Raw genomic sequence first — 17,869 nt, 5'->3', positions numbered from 1 at the left:
TCACTCATTTTATTAATGGATTTGGTTATTGTATTAGTTAGAAAGGAGTTTTGGTAATATACAAGTGTTGTTTATTGTAACACTTACAAATTCATTATGAGAATGTGTGTATGTGGAAATAATGTCGTTGAATTTGTTGTTTCTGTTCTCGCTTGCGACTTTGGGTTAAATATACATATTTTTTAAAATATAGACTAAACATATTCTATCTAAATATAAATATATATAATATATTTTTTAAATATAATTATAAATTAAAAATATATTATACAAAATTATCTAAATCAAATTGAACTCATTTTAAAATTTTAAAAATTTTGGATGTTGAAAATTTTAAGAACATAGTTTACCTTATTATTTTTAAAAAACTTATTTTATAGTTTTGTTTCACTTTTTAAGTTATAAAATGAAAAACAAACTATAAACTATAATATTTATTTTGAATGAAAAGATATATTCATATATCCATCACAATATAATTATATTTCTTCTCTTTATCATTCATACAAAACATAAAAATTTATGTATTTTATAATTATCTTATGTATAAATAATTATGAAAAAATTTTGAGAGTCAAACAGGTTGACAAGTTTACAGAATGGGGGCTAAAAGACTAAAGTGTCATCATTCACATTGCATTGCACTTTTTTCAATGCAATGTGGGTGAGGACATTTTAGTCTTTTAACCCCTATTCTATAAGCCTGTTTGTCAATTTGTCTGACTCTTAGAAGAACTCAATAATTATATATATATATTTATATTATTATTTATTTGTATTACTTAAATTATAAGATAAAAAAGTATGTAAAGTTATATTTAATATTTGGGTATATATATATATATATATATTGATAGTAGTAGTAGCGACTAGAACAGCGGAGGCGACCGGCAATTAAGGTGTTGGCTGCCAATGCGACCGGCAATTAAGGTGTTGGCTGCCATTGCAATGGTAGCAAATGGCAAGAAACAATGAATGGGGACAAGAGACGAGAAGCTGCAAGTGAGAGAGAGAGAAGACCCAAAGAGAGAGAGAGAGAGAAAAAAAAAAAACACTCCAAAAAATCTGTAATTTAGTGATACATTTAGAGACAAAATTTTTCTGTCGCTAATTAGAGACGAAAATTTGGATTTGCGATAAAATATTCCATTGCCAAATTTTTTATTTTTTTTAAAATTTAGCGACAGAATATTCCGTCGCTAAATAATTAAAAAAAATTATTTTATTTTTTATTTTTTAACGAAGAGTAACTCGTTGCTAAATTTTGCATTTTTAGTTAATTTATTTTTTATTTTTTAGCCACGGGTTGCCTCGTTACTAAATTTTGAATTTTGAATTTTTGAATTTTTTATTTTTTAGCGACGGGTGTGACCCCGTCACTAAATTTGTATTTTTATTTTTTAGTGACGAGGGTTGCCTGTAGCTGAATTTTTTATTTTTATTTTTTATTTTTTAGCGACTGGTGTGACCCGTCGCTAAATTTGTATTTTTTATTTATTTTAATTTTATTTTTTAGCGACAGGTGTGACCAGTCGCTAAATTTTCTATTCTTATTTAATTTATTTTTATTTTTTAAATTAAATATAAAATACCAAATTTAGAGACGGGACAGCCCTATCGCTAAAAAAATAAAAATAAATTAAATAAAAATACCAAATTTAGCGACAAGATAACCCCTGTCGCTAAAAAATAAAAATAAATTAAATAAAAATATAAAATTTAACGACAGGGAAAAATATAAAATTTAGCGACGGGATAACCCCATCGCTAAATTTTATATTTTTTATTTAATTAAATTAAATATATTTAGCGACGAAATATTTCGTCGCTAATTAATAAAAAAATTAAATTTAAATTAAATAAAAAATCACTAAATAATTAAAAAAATTAAATTAATAATTAAAAATTTAGCTAGTCGTTATAAACGAAAAAAATAAATTAAAAAATAAATTAAAAAATAACATAAATTAATTATGTATTAAACAAAGATTAAATAAATATTAAAATGTATTAAATGAATATTTTATGTATTTTATTTACAAACCAAAAATATGTAAATTGAGATGATATTGTAAAATTTATAATAACAAATATGTATTAAACTAATTTTAATAAAATAAAACTTAAATATTTAGGAGATAAATTAATTACAACATTTAAATGGTATATTAGTTGAGTTAAAATTTACAATATTTATTTTTGTAAGTATTAATTTATGAATTTAAAAGATTTAAAATTTAAAAACTTAATTTAAAATAAAATTAAAATGACTAGCAGCTAGGTATAGTATATAGTTAATATATGCAGTGTATATCATAAGGAAACTCACAACTCGGACAATTATGCGCGCGCACAGGCGACCAGGGATCGAAACTAAGGAAGGAAAGAATGAATGCACTGGAAAATTATCGCAGTGCTACACGTGACGCCTCAAGGCGACGCCACGTAGCGCTGCAAGGCAGCGCAAGCGCATCCTTCCAGTGCAAGCTATATCATTTTATTTTTAAATTAAAGTCAACGATGGAAATAGTTCTGTCGCTGATTAGCGACGGAATTGTTTCCGTCACTAATTATAATTTATTTTAATTTTTTAAATATTCTAATTTTTATTGTGTATTAGTGACGAAAAGTTTTTCGTCGCTATTCAGCGACAAAACGATTTCCGTCGCTAAAATAATATTTAATTTTTTAAATAAATTTAATTTTTTATTTTTTAATCAGCGATGAAAATTTTCATAGCTAATTTTCCCTTTCGCTGAAATTTAGCGACACCATTTTTAGCGATGGGAAGATGCCCGTCGTTAAATCTGTTGCTAAATTTTTTAGCGATGAATTTTGATGTTTTAGTGATGGATTTTTTCGTCACTAAATTCTGTTTTTCTTGTAGTGGAGAATGGGGAAGAAGTTGGGTGGCTGAAGGTGGATGATAGAATGCAATGGGGAGAGAAAGAGGTTAGAGAGAAAGAGAAATAAAATAGGCAAGGAAGAAGAAGCTTTTAGGCGAGTATTAATTTGAGCTAAAAAGTTAGGGGTAAATTTGTAATTTAAACTGAGGGTACATTTGTAATTTTCTTGGAGTTGTCAAACAAGTTGTCCACCAGGTTGTTCGTGTAGCATTGTCTTGTCGCGCTTTTGACGGTTGACGATTGACAGTGAGCGATTTACTATAAGTTGGACAATGCTACATGAACAACTTTGTTGACAACTCTAATTTCTAACGATATTTTGACACCAAAATATCGCGATATTTTATATCCAAATTTTTTAATGCCCGCCCATACTCTCTTTATCTTTCTTCCCCCCTTTCTCTCTCTCTCCTTTCCTCTTTCTCTTTCCTCATTCTCTCTCTCTACTCATTGAAGCCGTCGCCTCCGCACTTCCAATCGTCATTCGCCTCCGGCTCTACCTTTTTCTCTCTCTGGGTCTTCTGTTCTCGCCCCCCGCCGCATCACCTTCTCCAGCAACCGCCGACTCTCTCTCACCTCCGCTGATTTCCTCTAGCAGCAGTCGGAATGTCATCTTCTCCAGCAACCGCCGACTTTCTCTCGTTGCAAGCGCCGTATTGTCTTTTCCAGCAACTGCTAGCTTCCTCTTGTTGCCACCACTGCGTCGCCTTCTCCAACAACTGCCTTCTTCCTCTCCCCCCGTACCGTTGCATCGCCTTCTCCAACAACCGCCTTCTTCCTCTCCCCCCCATACCGCTACATCGCCTTCTCCAGCAACTGCCGTTGCCGCCTCACTTTCCTCTCGAACTATCACTTTCCTCTCACCTTCTCCAGCAACCGTCGTCGTGCACGTATACTGCAAGTTTATTAAGGATCATACTAAGACTTGATATCGGTTTAATCCAAATTTGGGAGCATTTATTTATATTTGAACTCAACTCTATTAAATGCTTATTTGTAAAATTATCCGTGATATATGACTAAATTTTTTTTATGATCTTATTATGTGCAGTACTCAACTCAAATCTGTAACCCTGAATCTGTTTATGTTAAATGGGCAAACATCTATTGTAGTATAGAGAATAAATTGGTAAGTGATCTTGGTATGGAACCTAATATAGGTATGTGAGAAGTTTTCCTATTTGTAAGTGTAAAGTGTTGGTCCTTCTCTTATGTATACTCAAGGAGAGGGGGGTGAATTGAGTCTATTTTAGTTTTAAAACAATTCTTCCTTGAGTAATTATTTTGGTGTAATAGTCAGATTTGTAAAATTTACTCTTGACCCTCCATGCAAATATTAATTAAAATATTATATAGTGTTTCCTTCAAATAGAAAAAAAATATTTTTGAAATTAATATATGAATACTTGAAGCATCAAATACAAAATTAAAAAATAAAATAAGCCTAAGGGGATAATCATAGCTATTGAACATATTGTAAAATATTTTGATCTCTTGTGACCTAAATATGAATTTCAATAAATATTATTTTTATAAAATAAATAAATAAATATATAATTATACATGAAAAATATCCTGTAGCCAACCCTCCTCAAAGAGAGATTTTCTTCACATATGATAAACAGTAATAAACACATAGTATTAAGTAATAACTAATTTGATTAATGTCCTCAAATTAAAGGAAAATTAATAACAAAGCATGAAACCCACTTTGCAAAAATAATATAAACAATATTTTCTATCCTGCCAATTAAACATACAACCAAAATAAATCATGTTATTTGATTTTCATTTCAACAATCAAATCATTATAAAAAAACAACAAAAGCAAACAGAAAAATGAAAAATATATAAATATATATAAATGTATATATAAATGGTGCCGTGCAGCGATGATAGGGGGCTGACGGTGGAGAAAGAGGCTGGAACGGTGGAGAAAAACGGCAAAAGATCAAAAGAGAGAAGAGATGGAGGCGTCGGCAACCGCTGGAACGGCAAAGGCAGATGGTGATGGAGGCTGGAACAGAGGCGAATGGTGCGTTGATGGTGGCGAGAAATGAGAAGAAAGAGTGAGAGATGGAGAGGGGGGAAAGTAGAAAGAGAGAGAGAGAGAGAGAAAGAGATGCAGGGTCGGTAATGGGGTTTCCAAAGAAAGAGAGAGGTGAGAGTGAAAAAATAGAAATGAGAGTGAAAGAGAGAATGAGAGGTCAAGGGTGAAGTTGTCTGAGAGTTGATATGTAATTTTCTTGTATGGAGTTGTCCACAAATTTGTTTGTGTAGCATTGTCCCCGTAAGTTATTTATTAATTGGATTGTGCCAGTTTAATTGATAAATTATTAGAGGGTAATAATTAATTTGTAGTAAATAAGATTATACTTATATATATATTTTTAAGTTAAGTTATAAAATAATTTTATTAATTAATAAAATATTGTAAAACATGAAATATTATCATTAATACAAAGTAATGTTTTTGAGTTGAAAATAAAGCATACTGAATCTATTTTTTAAAAAACAAACGAATATTTATTGCACTTTAAGAAAATACTAAAATTCCAATTTAGTTTTAATTTTAAAATGGATTTTGAATTTTTAAATAAAATAATTAACTTACTTTTTAATTTTAATTGTGAAATATGCTACTCTCAATTAGTTTTTACTATTAAAATGCTAACGTGACACTAAGAACAGTTGATTGGAATAGCCAGCAATGGTGCATTGTTGAATCGTTTCGCTACTGCTTGCAGATAAGGAAGGTAGGTTTTGGAGATCATTTGCAAGCAAGCACAGTTTTCCTTTGTCTACAGTAATGTTTCTTACTTCTCTTCTCTTTGTATCTCAAGCGACTGCTAGATCAGGATCCCTTGGTTGATTCCTCTGGCCATCACTCCCCTTGAAGTTTTCTCTTAAAAGAAAGTTTTTACTTAGTGAGAAAAGAAAGAAAATGCAAATTAGCAATTAAGGATCCCAAGGAGGAAAAAGAAAAACAATTGGAGACCGAGGAGGTTATTTTCACTCTCCCAAATTCGCACGATATGCAGCTAGCAATTTTAAAAGGTGGTTAATAAATGTACGTAGATTAGGAAAATTACATTGTCTATAATTTCAAGATCAGACTAATAAGTAATAATAAGATGAAGGACTACCCTACCTTTCATCTTTTTGAACCCTTAATTTCCTTGAAAGAACTGGTACATGAGATCATAATGCTACGTCTACTTTTTTATATAGCTATAAACATAAAGCATTTCTACTCATCAAGCATACGACCATGGTACGTACTTCCTAGCTAAGAGACGCAACGGAATTTTCTTCTGCATAGATATTCCAGGTTTTACATCTGTATCGATATCTTCGTTATTCTTTATCCCAGTAGCAGCTGGGAGCTCCCAGTTGAAGCCGCATATAAGATTAGCAAGTGCAAGCTCCACAGTCACAACTCCCAGATGAATACCTGGGCAACTTCTTCGACCAGCGCCAAATGGAATTAGTTCAAAATCTTGCCCTTTGAAATCAATAGAATTGTCCAAAAACCTCTCCGGAAAAAACTTTTCAGGGTCCTCCCAAGATTTGGGATCTCTACCAATGGCCCAAGCATTCACGTAAACTACAGTTTTCGGATGAACTTTGTAGCCAGCAATAGTGCATGGTTCAATTGTTTCATGTGGAAGTAACAATGGAACTGGAGGGTGCAATCTCAATGTTTCTTTCACCGCTGCTTTTAGATAAGGAAGATTTTGCAGATCAGTTTCATGTATAACTCCTTTATCTCCGGCAATGTTTCTTACTTCCTCTTGAATTCTCTTCATGGCCTCTGGACGTTTTACTAGCTGTGTCATTGCCCAGATTAGGGTGATTGCATTTGTGTGCGTACCAGCGGTAAAGATATCCTGATCCAACAATCACCAAAATAGAATATGTTACAAAATTGGATTGAATATAAATCACCACGATGAAACCATCGATCACATGTGAATATAGAAAAAACTCAAATTGAAAAAATTACAAATAAAAAGAATAAAATATCTCTAAGTCAATAATTATTAGTACAAAAGTAATATTGACACGTAAATTTCATGGCATTGGCTACCTATTTATAAATTTAAGATCATCTATAAATATACACAAAAAATTATGTTTTAAACAAAAAATAATTTATGAAAATATTCTTCTAAATGAGATAAATTTTAATCAAAATTAAATTTGACAATATCCTAATAATAATCAAATTTAAAATCATAAGCACCATTAAAGACAAAAAAAAAATTGAGACATAATTATCACAATAATATGTACAAAGATTTCGATTCAACCAGCATAAAAAAAATAATAAAAAAATGAGTCATGATTTTTCACAGCCATTCCATTGTACTTATTTATAAGATTAATTGAGAGAGGGGGGGGGGGGGGGGGGGGTAAATAGAGTTTAGAGTAAACCAACCATAAGCACTGCTTTGATGTGATCCATTGAGAGGTCGATTGCAGACAACCCATCATTGTTTAGCTGAAGTAAGACATCAATGATATCCTTTGTTCCAATCTTACGACTCTTCTCGTCGAGGTGCTCGTCAATTACTTCTTGGAAGAATCCATCCAATGCTCGGAAAGTTCTCTCCAATCGAAACGATCGTCCAGTGAGTTTATCAACCCAACTCATACAAGGAAAATAGTCCGCGAAGAAGAAGCCTCCTGTCAAATCTTGGACTTCATCGAGAACTTCATGAAACCTACTTCTCCCACAACCCCCATCATCATAGCTCTTTCCAAGAGCAATTTTGCAAATAACTGAGTTTGTGAAAGAAATCAACATCTCACTCAAATTTATGGGTTTTGATTCGGACGTCAACTTATGAATCTTTCTCATCATTTTTGAAACCTCATCTTCTCGAATGGAACGAAAGGATTGAACCCTTTTGGAACTGAAGATGTGAAGGATGCAGATCTTTCTCATTTCTCTCCAGTTGTCACTATAAGGCGAAAGGCCTATATCTAAGCCGTTGTAAGATAGCTTCCGGAAGCTAACCATGGGGGGCCTGCCGGCAAACGCAGCATCATGTGTTTTCAAGACCTCTTTGGCCATTTTTGCTGAGGAAACGACAAGAACAGGTAGAGAGCCGAGTTGCAGAGACATGAGGGCGCCATATGTCTTGGAGAGTTCCCATAGATGGCGAAAGAGAATCGATTTGTTAAGCTGGTGTATATTTCCAATTAAGGGTAGCTGTGGAGGACCTGGTGGAACATGAATTCCTCCATTTTTCTTCCCTTTTCGGAGGAAGAGAAAAAGAATAATTGTGATCATAGATAAAAGGAGAAGAAACTCCATCGTTTTGTTGGCTCTCACTTTGAAGTCTTAGAACCAGCAGACTACGGTATATATGCATAGGGTTATGGAGAAGGACTTTTACAAATTGGTTTACAAAGGGGAGAAATTGACCATTTTGCCCTTGTGTAAAGTCTCTCACTCCCCTCCCAAAATCTGCAGAAAGACTAACATCTCACTACAATATCTCTCCCTCTTTCACTTTCTCAAGAACAGCTCTATAAAGCCCCATGGGCATAGTCGAGTGGCAAAGGGGTAAGCTGAAAACTTGTCTGGGGGATCCCAATGTGGGTTCGATTTTTGGGGAAAATAGAATGCTTCCTTTTAGGAGAAGACCTTGAGAGTAACATTAGTGATGCCAAGGCCTACCACCCTGGTCACTCAGACACATCCCTTGATTTATCTCTTCAGTATAGCTCTAAGGGTAGTGTGGTTGAGGACGCTAGTAATGGGGCGTAATCCAAAAAAAACAAAGAACAGCTCTATAAATCATTGAACAACACCGTCATAAAGTTCATTAATATTTTGATCAGTTTCAATTTCCAAATTGCATTCTTCGAATCCTTAAATCTCCTGCATTACTTTTGCATAAATATACCATAAATCAACTTATTCCTAAATTTTGAGTGCGTCCAAAAATATATTTGAGAGACACCAAATTTGATAAACAAATTCCTAATAAGTAAAAAGATCAAGAAAAAAAAAATGGACAACAAATAAGGAGCTATTTTCTTTTTTTGTTGAAAAGAATAATATTGAAGAACGTGGAGCTATTTTCAATCTAAAATTTTGAAGAACAATGTAAAAATAATATTGATTACAATACAAAACTTATCCACAAGCAATGATTAGAGGGAGGCAAATATGAATTGTCAAGCAGCAGCAGCCTTGTGGTGTCAATTGAAAAAGGGCATCAGTGGCCATTTGAGGTGAATCCACAGAGAGATGGAAAGGAAAAGGTTGGTGACGGAGACGACCGATGGTTCCACAGTGGTGACACCTTCACGGGGAGTTTAGAGGCAGTGGCTATGGCGATATAGGGAGAAGAACGATGGTACTACAGCTTGCGATCAGGAAAGGGGTCTTAAGAAAGCCGAAGATAGAAGGTTAAGAAAGCAGCTCATAGAATAGAGCCTGAAGCACATGACCAGTTGTGTCATTGTTGTAGGCTATAGGACCAGTGGAGATGGGAGTAGTCAAGAGCAGCAAATCAGCTGGAACAATGGCAATGATCCAATGGCGAGTTGGCTTGTGCTACTTTCTCTGTGATTGATGAAGAATGGTAGCTTCGTCGGTGGTCGCGAGAAATTTCTAATGAAATTGCAGGTGGGTAGAGCAAAGAAGGATGGGCTTTGTCGATTTCCATTTAAATTCAATTTATCGAGATAAATTGCTTCCTTTATAAAACCAAAATATCGCCAATTTATCGCGATATTTCACACCTGTAAACCAATCTGTAAACGCCCATCTATACAAATAACATAACTCATATGCATATGAGTCCATGCACGCATGCCTCTTTTCCATACCAATATTGCTTCCTAGTCAATATTGTTGGCCATTTGTCGATGGAGAATGCTACAATTGCACAATTGTTTAAATAATTGATTTGACAACTCTGCTTTAATTACAATTTTAACCTCTATTTCAATTACAAATCTACCCCTGATTTGCTACTTACTTCCTCGTGCTTCTTCCTTATATTCTCCCTCTCTCTCTCTCTCTCTCTCTCTTCTTATTCTCGTTCTCACCATCGTTGTAGATGCCCCCGACACAACCGCGTGCTTTTGCCGTTGTTTGCCATCAACGCAACTACCTCCATTGCTGTTGAAGCTGTTTTTCACCTTCGCCATTTCAACCGCTGCCGACACCTCTATCTCATCTCTTTCTCTCTCATTCCCCCTCTCTCTCTTTCTCTATTCTTGTTCTCGGTGTTGTTCGCCTTCGACACAACCAACGCTACCATCATTTGTCGCTCACGCCTCCATCTCCTTCTCTCTCTCTCTCTCTCTCTCTCTTCTTGTTCTCATCGCCGTTCTCCTCTCCTATAACTATTTGTCATTGTTTGCCGTCGTTGAATAGTTAGAAAGATGTATGTTTATTTTTTATTATATTGCACTAAATATTTTTAAAGTTTTGACAAAAACATACTCATTTTTAACCTATCATAAATCATATATAAAAACACTTAACAGATTGTATGAATTGATTATTTTGCTTATAATTTTTAGAAAATTTAAACTAACACATATAAATATATAATATATTTACTGAGTATATTTATATATAATTTCGGGTTAAATATATATTTTTTAAACAAAAGTATATACTAATAGTTTGATACAACTTTATATATAATTTTTGAATTTTTTTTCAAGTAATATAAATAAATAATAACATAAAAATATATAATTATTTATATATAAGATAATAATAAAATACATAAAATTTATATTTTGTATGAATGATAAAAGGAAGAAATATAATTATATTGTGATGAATGTAAGATAATTACAAAATTACAAAATATTTTTTTAAAAATAGCAAGCCAAACTATGCTCTTAAAAGTTTTAACATGTTACAAGTTAAAATTTTTAAAAGTTATAAAATGAGTTTAATTTAATTTAGATAATTTTGTATAATATGTTTGTAGTTTATAGTTGTTTTTAAAAAACATATTTATGTATATTTATATATGTAAATCTTTTGTGTAATATATATACTTAAATATATTTATATTTAGATAAAATATACATTTTCAGTAAACGACAACGAACGAGCAACAAACGGAGAGGAGAAGCCGCGAACGAGAATGAGAAGACCCCTCTCCCCCCCCCCATATATATATATATATAGAGAGAGAGAGAGAGAGAGGCGTCGACGGTGACTGGAACAACGACCGGAAGCATTGATGGAGGCTACTCGACAACGACGAAAAATGGCTGCATTGGAGGTGAACAACACCAAGAACGAGAAGAGAGAGAGAGAGAGGAGGAGGGGAGGAGGAGGAGAGAGAGAAAGAAAAAGAGAGGAGATAGAGGCGTTGGCGGTGGCGGTGGCTAGAACGACAAAGGCGAATAGCAGCTTCAACAACAACAGAGACGATTGCGTCAAGGGTGGAAACGCGACTACGATGGGACGGTGAGAACAATGACAAGAACAAAAACACGAAGAGGGGGAAGGAGAAAGGGAGAGAGAGAGAGAGAGAGAGAGAGAGAGAGAGAGAGATAGTATGAGAAAGAAGCGTGAGAAAGTATGTAGCAAATGGGGAGGGTAGATTTGTAATTAAAATAGATGATAAAATTGTAAGGGAAATTCTATTTGCAATTATACTGTTTGCTCTTCACAACCACTATAAGTAAAATATTATATTTTATTATTTATAACCACATTTATTATTTTCTGCAACCATTTATATTCCAAACATACCTTTCAAACACCCATCCCTCAAAAAAGACACCCCACGCGCATTAAAGCCTCATCTTCTTTTTCTTTTTCTTTTTCAGACCCCTCGTCACAGACCACTGACCTCTTGCCGCCGTCCTTTTCTCCAGAGTCGCTTGCCTCGCCCACCCTCTTAGTTGGAGTCCCCCAGAATCGCAGAACCAGGTAAGTAATTTCTTTTAACGAGATTTAATTAATTTGATTTGATGGCAGAGGTGGTGGAACCTCCAGCATTCAGAGGCACGATCGGCCGCCTCCAAACCCAACCCCGGGGTTCGGAGTTCCCCGAACACCCAGAATGTCGGGGTTTGGGCGGTCCGAGATTTCCCCAAATTCCAGGATTTGGGGGATCCTTGAGCTTTGGTCGGAACTCCAAGTGTCCCGACTCCTCGCCTGTTGATGATAAAACAAAATTTTAGAAATACAAAAAAATTTCAAATACCTCATGGACTTCACCTTCAATCCATTTGTGTTGTTTCTCGTCGAAACAGGAATACTTATTATCTTCTTTGTAAAACTTCGGCGTAAATGTTTGTCTATAATAATTTTCCATGCTGCCTGACAGTAACACGTAATTGCCTATGGCGAGCAGAATTGTGCTTAGCAATCTTCGATATTGAATAATAGTTGTTCTGCAATGCTCGGTGTTGAATAATAGTGGCTGCACAGTGTTCAGTTGTGGGTGAGTAAAGTGACTGGCGATAGTGGGTGAGAAAGTGAGTGCATGTACTTTAGGAGTAATGGTGGGTGGTTGACCGTAAAGGATTTAAATGAAAAACAAATATAAGTTTTTATCTCAGGGTATTTTAGAAATATTACAAGTGGGTTGTAGAGAGCAAAAAGTATTATTTCAAATACCACATGGACTTCATCTTCAAACCATTTGTGCTGTTTCTCGTCGAAACAGGAATACTTATTGTCTTCTTTGTAAAACTTCGGTGTAAACGTTTGTCTATAATAATTTTCCATGTCGCCTGACAGTAACACGTAATTGCCTATGGCGAGCAGAATTGTGCTTAGCAATCTTCGATATTGAATAATAGTTGTTGTGCAATGCTTAGTGTTGAATAATAGTGGCTACGCAATGTTCAGTTGTGGGTGAGTAAAGTGACTATGGCGATGGTGGGTGAGAAAGTGAGTGCACGTACTTTATGAATAATGGTGGGTGGTTGACCGTAAAGGATTTAAATGAAAAACAAATATGAGTTTTCATTTCAAGGTATTTTAAGAATATTACAAGTGAGTTGTGAAGAGCAAAAAGTATTATTATAAATATAATTTCACAAATTGTAATTGAAGGAGAGTTGTCAAATTAATTGTCTAAAGCATCATAGAAGTAGCATTTTCCATGGACATAATTGGCGGATATTAAGAAACTAGAGCTTTCATCAATATAAATTTGTAAACTCAATGCACATATTATAAATTAGCATACATTAACACCTTATAGATTAGTGAATTCTCTCTTTTTGAAAGATTGAACGGTCAATTTTTTTTTTTTCTGTTATTTCAATTTCTAATTATTAAACAACTTTAATTATTGTATATAGGCATTTTTATAAAATTTTAGTTGTGTAGCATTAATTATATATCCCATATTATTCAAACACAAATATATCTTGATGGCTAATTTAAATTGTTACATCAGTAATTCCACTTTCTTCAATTATGCAGATGCATTTGTCGACTTGCGTTCCCTGATTTGTACTGATCAGTTCATCAGCTCCATTAGATTCAGTGTATTTGACAAGTAATTAAGGATGAGGAAGAAACAAAAATACTTGTTACTGTTGTAATGCCCTCTACCTACTTGATTTGAAGGTAATACTAGACTTTAATTACATATATATAACTAGGAGAAGATTGGGGGTGTTACATATATTAATATATTAAAAAATTCAGATTGGGAACAAAACTATATTAATATATGTAATTAATATATTTTTTAATTACATATATTAAAAAATGGACTTATTTTGTTGTTGTTTTGTATTAGTAGTTTAAAATAAATAATGGATTTTATTTTGGATCAATAATTGAAACACGACATCGAAGAGTTCAATCTGAATTTGTCCACATAAGACGTATGGACGTTATCCAAACATGGCCTTCAAGTTGAGTGGGGTCTGTGAACACGGGTCAATACCAACTACCAAAATTCGGCTTCAGGGGCATTATTGCAAGGATTATGCTATACGGACGAACGGTTGGACGCACGGCTTGACAAACTTGAGTAAAATTACAAGTTAACCCTCCATTCAAATTTACAAATTTACCCTCAAATTGGACGCACTTACTCTGGCTCGCTCAATCTCTCTCACACTCTCTGATTTAGGGTTTACGGACGAACGATTGAAACCCCATTGCCATCGCACGGTTCTCTCTTGCTCGCTCTCTCTTACCGACTGAAAAGGCAATGCTATCGCTCGCTCGATCTCTCGCTCCCTCTCTCTTATTGCTCGATCTCTCTATTGCCCCATTGTTATCGCTCGATCGCTCACTCGCTCGATCTTTTACCGTCTGAAACCCCATTGCTGTCGACGAGGAGCTCTCTCATTGTTGCCGGCGACGAGCTCTCTCTCTCTCTCTGTATATTTTAACCAATCGCGTCTCCTCCTACCGCCGAAGTCCATTCGCAGAGGTGGCACGTGGTGATCGATCTCAAAAACCATCATCAATTAGTATTTTAAAATAAATAATGGATTTTATTTTGGATCAATAATTGAAACACGACATCGAAGAGTTCAATCTGAATTTGTCCACATAAGACGTATGGACGTTATCCAAACATGGCCTTCAAGTTGAGTGGGGTCTGTGAATACGGGTCAATACCAACTACCAAAATTCGCCTTCAGAGGCATTATTGCAATTATGGACCACTGAGCTTTGACGTTAATGTCACATACGTACAAGTGATTGAACTTTCTTTTTCTTTCTTTTTTTTGAATTTTCCTTGCCACACGTGAACCACAACTAATCTTGAAACTGCGCGCGCGCGCGCGCGCACACACATATATATAGATAACTATATACATATAGAACGTATTTTTGCATAATATACAAATGACTTCTAATACTTGGTGGCTAAGAGACATAAAGGAGTTTTCTTGTGCATAGTGATTCCAGGTCTAACTTCTGTATCAATATCCTCCTTTTTCAATCCAAAAGGGATTTCCCAGTTAAAGGAACGAACAAGATTCGCTAGAGCAAGCTCCACCATAACAACTCCCAAATGAATTCCGGGGCAAATTCTTCGTCCAGCGCCAAATGGAATCAATTCAAAATTTTGTCCTTTAAAATCAATAGAACTGTTGATGAATCTACTCGGGAGAAACTCTTCTGGGTCCTCCCAAGAATCTGGATCTCTTCCAATTGCCCAAGCATTCACGAAAACTATGGTTTTTGGCTGAATTGTGTAGGGACCGATGGTGCATTGTTGAATTGTTTCATGCGGAACTAACAATGGAGCTGGAGGGTGCAATCTCCATGTTTCTTTCACTATTGCTTCAAGGTAAGGAAGGTGTTGGAGATCAGTTTCATACAGAATTTCTTTCTCTGTGTCGATGTTTCTTACTTCGTCTTGAATTTTTTTCATGGCTTCTGAATTCTTTACTAGCTCTGTCATTATCCAAACCAGCGTGGCTGCATTTGTGTCTGTCCCGGCAGCAAATATATCCTATTCAATAATCACACAAAAAAAAAAGAAAAAAGAAATTGAGCAAAAATAAAATACAAACCACAAACACTATTTGCCATGCATACATACATATATATTATCAGATACATACATATATATTATCAGATATGTTGCCCGCGTCGGCCCCCACCCATTTTTTTGGTAGTTGGAAGAAAACGCTCTGAAATGGGAGTGTGAGAAAAAGAAAAAAAAAAAAAACTCAAGAGAAAAGGACAGAAGCTTGATATTGATGTGTAATATAATGAAAATAAAATTTAAAACTAGTTATAAAGTAGAAAATACACATCTTTGTCAAACTTTTTACTACTATTCTACTATAATTATAGCTATGAGCAAAAGATTTACAAAAATTGATGGTTAGTGTAAGTATTAATCAAAATCAAAAAATTCAAAAATACACAAAATATAGAAAACTCTAGGTATACCTATCAATGACAGTCACGATAGAGGCATACAAGGCTGGGCAACTGTATCACCACTTTGCCAACACCGAGAATAGGACCACCATACTACAAAAAAGCCCTACCCAAAATCTGTCCACTCACCCCAAAAGAGACCAAAATCTCTACAAAAAGTAGGGTCCACATGGAACAAGAATCACAAAGATAGATCAGTCGTAGAACACCTTACCGACGTCTTCCTCCTCCAAGAGAGAGGCCAAGAATTGGTTAAATAGGTGATGCAAAAGGTATTTTGGATCGGTCAAAATGTCAAAAAAGATTCGAGATATGCGACACAAAGTAGCAAGTCAAGCACCGCTGGTTGAGAGAAGAAAGCATCGGCCGACAGCAAAACAAAATGGCACCGACAGGAGATAGAGAGAGAGAGAGAGAGAGTGTGTGAGCAAGAGTCTCGCAAACAACATATATATATATATATATGTGTGTGTGTGTGTGTGTGTGGATAGCTAGGGCAAACAGCAGGATGCCCATTTCTCCTCCAAGTGATGGTTAATGGACTTGCGGTCCGACTTCTATTTTGGACTACTAATAAGTAGCGATGTGGACTTGGATTATACTTTAATCACGGGTTGAGACATATGAAGATTAGACTCACCCAAAAAAATCGCCATCACCATATTAGGCCTTATTAGGAAACACAAAGCCAACAATAGTTCGGATAAAAAATTTTAGCAAAGCACATATTAGGGCATATTAATTGTTGCATTAATTACGAACTTGGTTCATGTAAAGAAAATTAAACTAAAAAGAGAAGAGAAAAGTGAACAACCATAAGAACTGCTTTGATGTGATCCATTGAGAGCTTGATTGTGGATGAGCCATCATCTTTTAACTGAAGTAAGACATCAATAATATCCTCTCCTCCAATCTTACCACTCTTTTTATCTATCAGATGCTCATCAATGACTTGTTGCGAGAATCCATCTAATGCCTTGAAAGTTCTCTCAAGCCGAATTGATTGTCCTGTAAGTTTATCAACCCAACTCATACATGGTAAATAGTCTGAGAAGAAGAAGCCTCCTAACATCTCTTGGATTTCGCCAAGAACATAATGAAACCTACTTTTCTCACAGCTCTCGTCATCATAGCTTTTTCCAATAGCAATCCTACAAATAATGGTGTTCGTCAAAGAAAGCAGTATCTCACTCAAATTGATGGGTTTTGAATCAGAGGCAAGCTTGTTAATCTTCTTGATCATTTTTGAAACTTCATCTTCTCGAATGGAACGAAAGGACTGAACTCTCTTGGCACTGAATAGGTGAAGATTGCAAATCTTTCTCATTTCTCTCCAGTAGTCATCAAAAGGTGCAAAAGCTAAATCTAAACCATTATAAGACAGCTTCAGTTGGCCAACCATAGAAGGCCGACCGGCGAACTGAGCGTCATGGGTTTTCAGGAACTGTTTGGCCATCTTTGCTGAGGAAACCACAAGAATGGGTCGAGAACCGAGTTGCAGAGACATGAGGGGGCCATATATCTTGGAGAGTTGCCATAGATGGCGACAGAGAGCCGATTTGTCAAGCTGGTGCAAGTTTCCAACGAAGGGGAGCCCTGGAGGCCCTGGTGGAAGCTGAAATCTTCCTCCACTTTGCTTTAGTTTTTGGAGGACGAAGAAAACTATAGGGATTGCTAAGAGAAGGAGAAGAAACATTGTCATCTTTCTCTGCAAGAGATATAACGAATTTTCTATATATAATTAAGGTCTCGATAAAGGATCATGTAGTGGGAGAGTTTGTCTTCTGGTAATAGTTCGGTAGGAATCTTACGAGTTTTCTATATAAAATTAAGATATTTGTTAATATTTGTGATTCAAAATTAATTGATATGTTATATGTTTAATAAATAAATTCATGTAATTGTCATGTGGCATATGGTGTTACATTTTGATGTTAAATAATTAATATATTTTTTCAGTTGGGTTCCATTTCATCTACATGTGCATTTGGCATTCTATATTATGGTAATATGGATTTGGGTCATGCAATATAATATTATATTGGCCACGCACTACAAAAAAAATTGATTTTTAGCGACGATTTCT

The 17,869-nt window shown here is 34.8% G+C and overlaps 2 protein-coding genes across 5 annotated transcripts; both read right to left on the bottom strand.

Moving 5' to 3' along the window:
• Nucleotides 1-5,942: 5,942 nt before the first annotated feature.
• Nucleotides 5,943-8,266, bottom strand: LOC127794425 (6,7,8-trihydroxycoumarin synthase-like). The gene is made up of 2 exons (XM_052325487.1): nt 7,348-8,266; nt 5,943-6,796 (listed from the first exon to the last, which is right to left on the bottom strand). Exons 1-2 carry the CDS (start codon nt 8,227-8,229, stop codon nt 6,164-6,166), a joined length of 1,515 nt encoding a protein of 504 aa, XP_052181447.1. The 5' UTR covers nt 8,230-8,266; the 3' UTR covers nt 5,943-6,163.
• Nucleotides 8,267-14,539: 6,273 nt separating this feature from the next.
• On the bottom strand, nt 14,540-17,545 carry LOC127794424 (6,7,8-trihydroxycoumarin synthase-like). 4 transcript variants are annotated; one of them, XM_052325486.1, is made up of 4 exons: nt 16,975-17,545; nt 16,598-16,791; nt 15,459-15,527; nt 14,540-15,346 (listed from the first exon to the last, which is right to left on the bottom strand). In XM_052325486.1, exons 1-4 carry the CDS (start codon nt 17,483-17,485, stop codon nt 14,741-14,743), a joined length of 1,380 nt encoding a protein of 459 aa, XP_052181446.1. In that variant the 5' UTR covers nt 17,486-17,545; the 3' UTR covers nt 14,540-14,740. The 4 variants fall into 4 exon arrangements, with proteins under 4 accessions (XP_052181446.1, XP_052181444.1, XP_052181442.1 ...); XM_052325484.1 differs by having other exon boundaries at nt 16,891-17,544; XM_052325482.1 differs by having other exon boundaries at nt 16,598-17,539.
• Between the last annotated feature and the right edge of the window lie 324 nt (nt 17,546-17,869).

Source organism: Diospyros lotus, chromosome 2 (assembly GCF_014633365.1).
Source record: "Diospyros lotus cultivar Yz01 chromosome 2, ASM1463336v1, whole genome shotgun sequence".
NCBI lineage: Eukaryota > Viridiplantae > Streptophyta > Magnoliopsida > Ericales > Ebenaceae > Diospyros > Diospyros lotus.
This window is presented reverse-complemented; position numbering and strand designations above follow the sequence as displayed.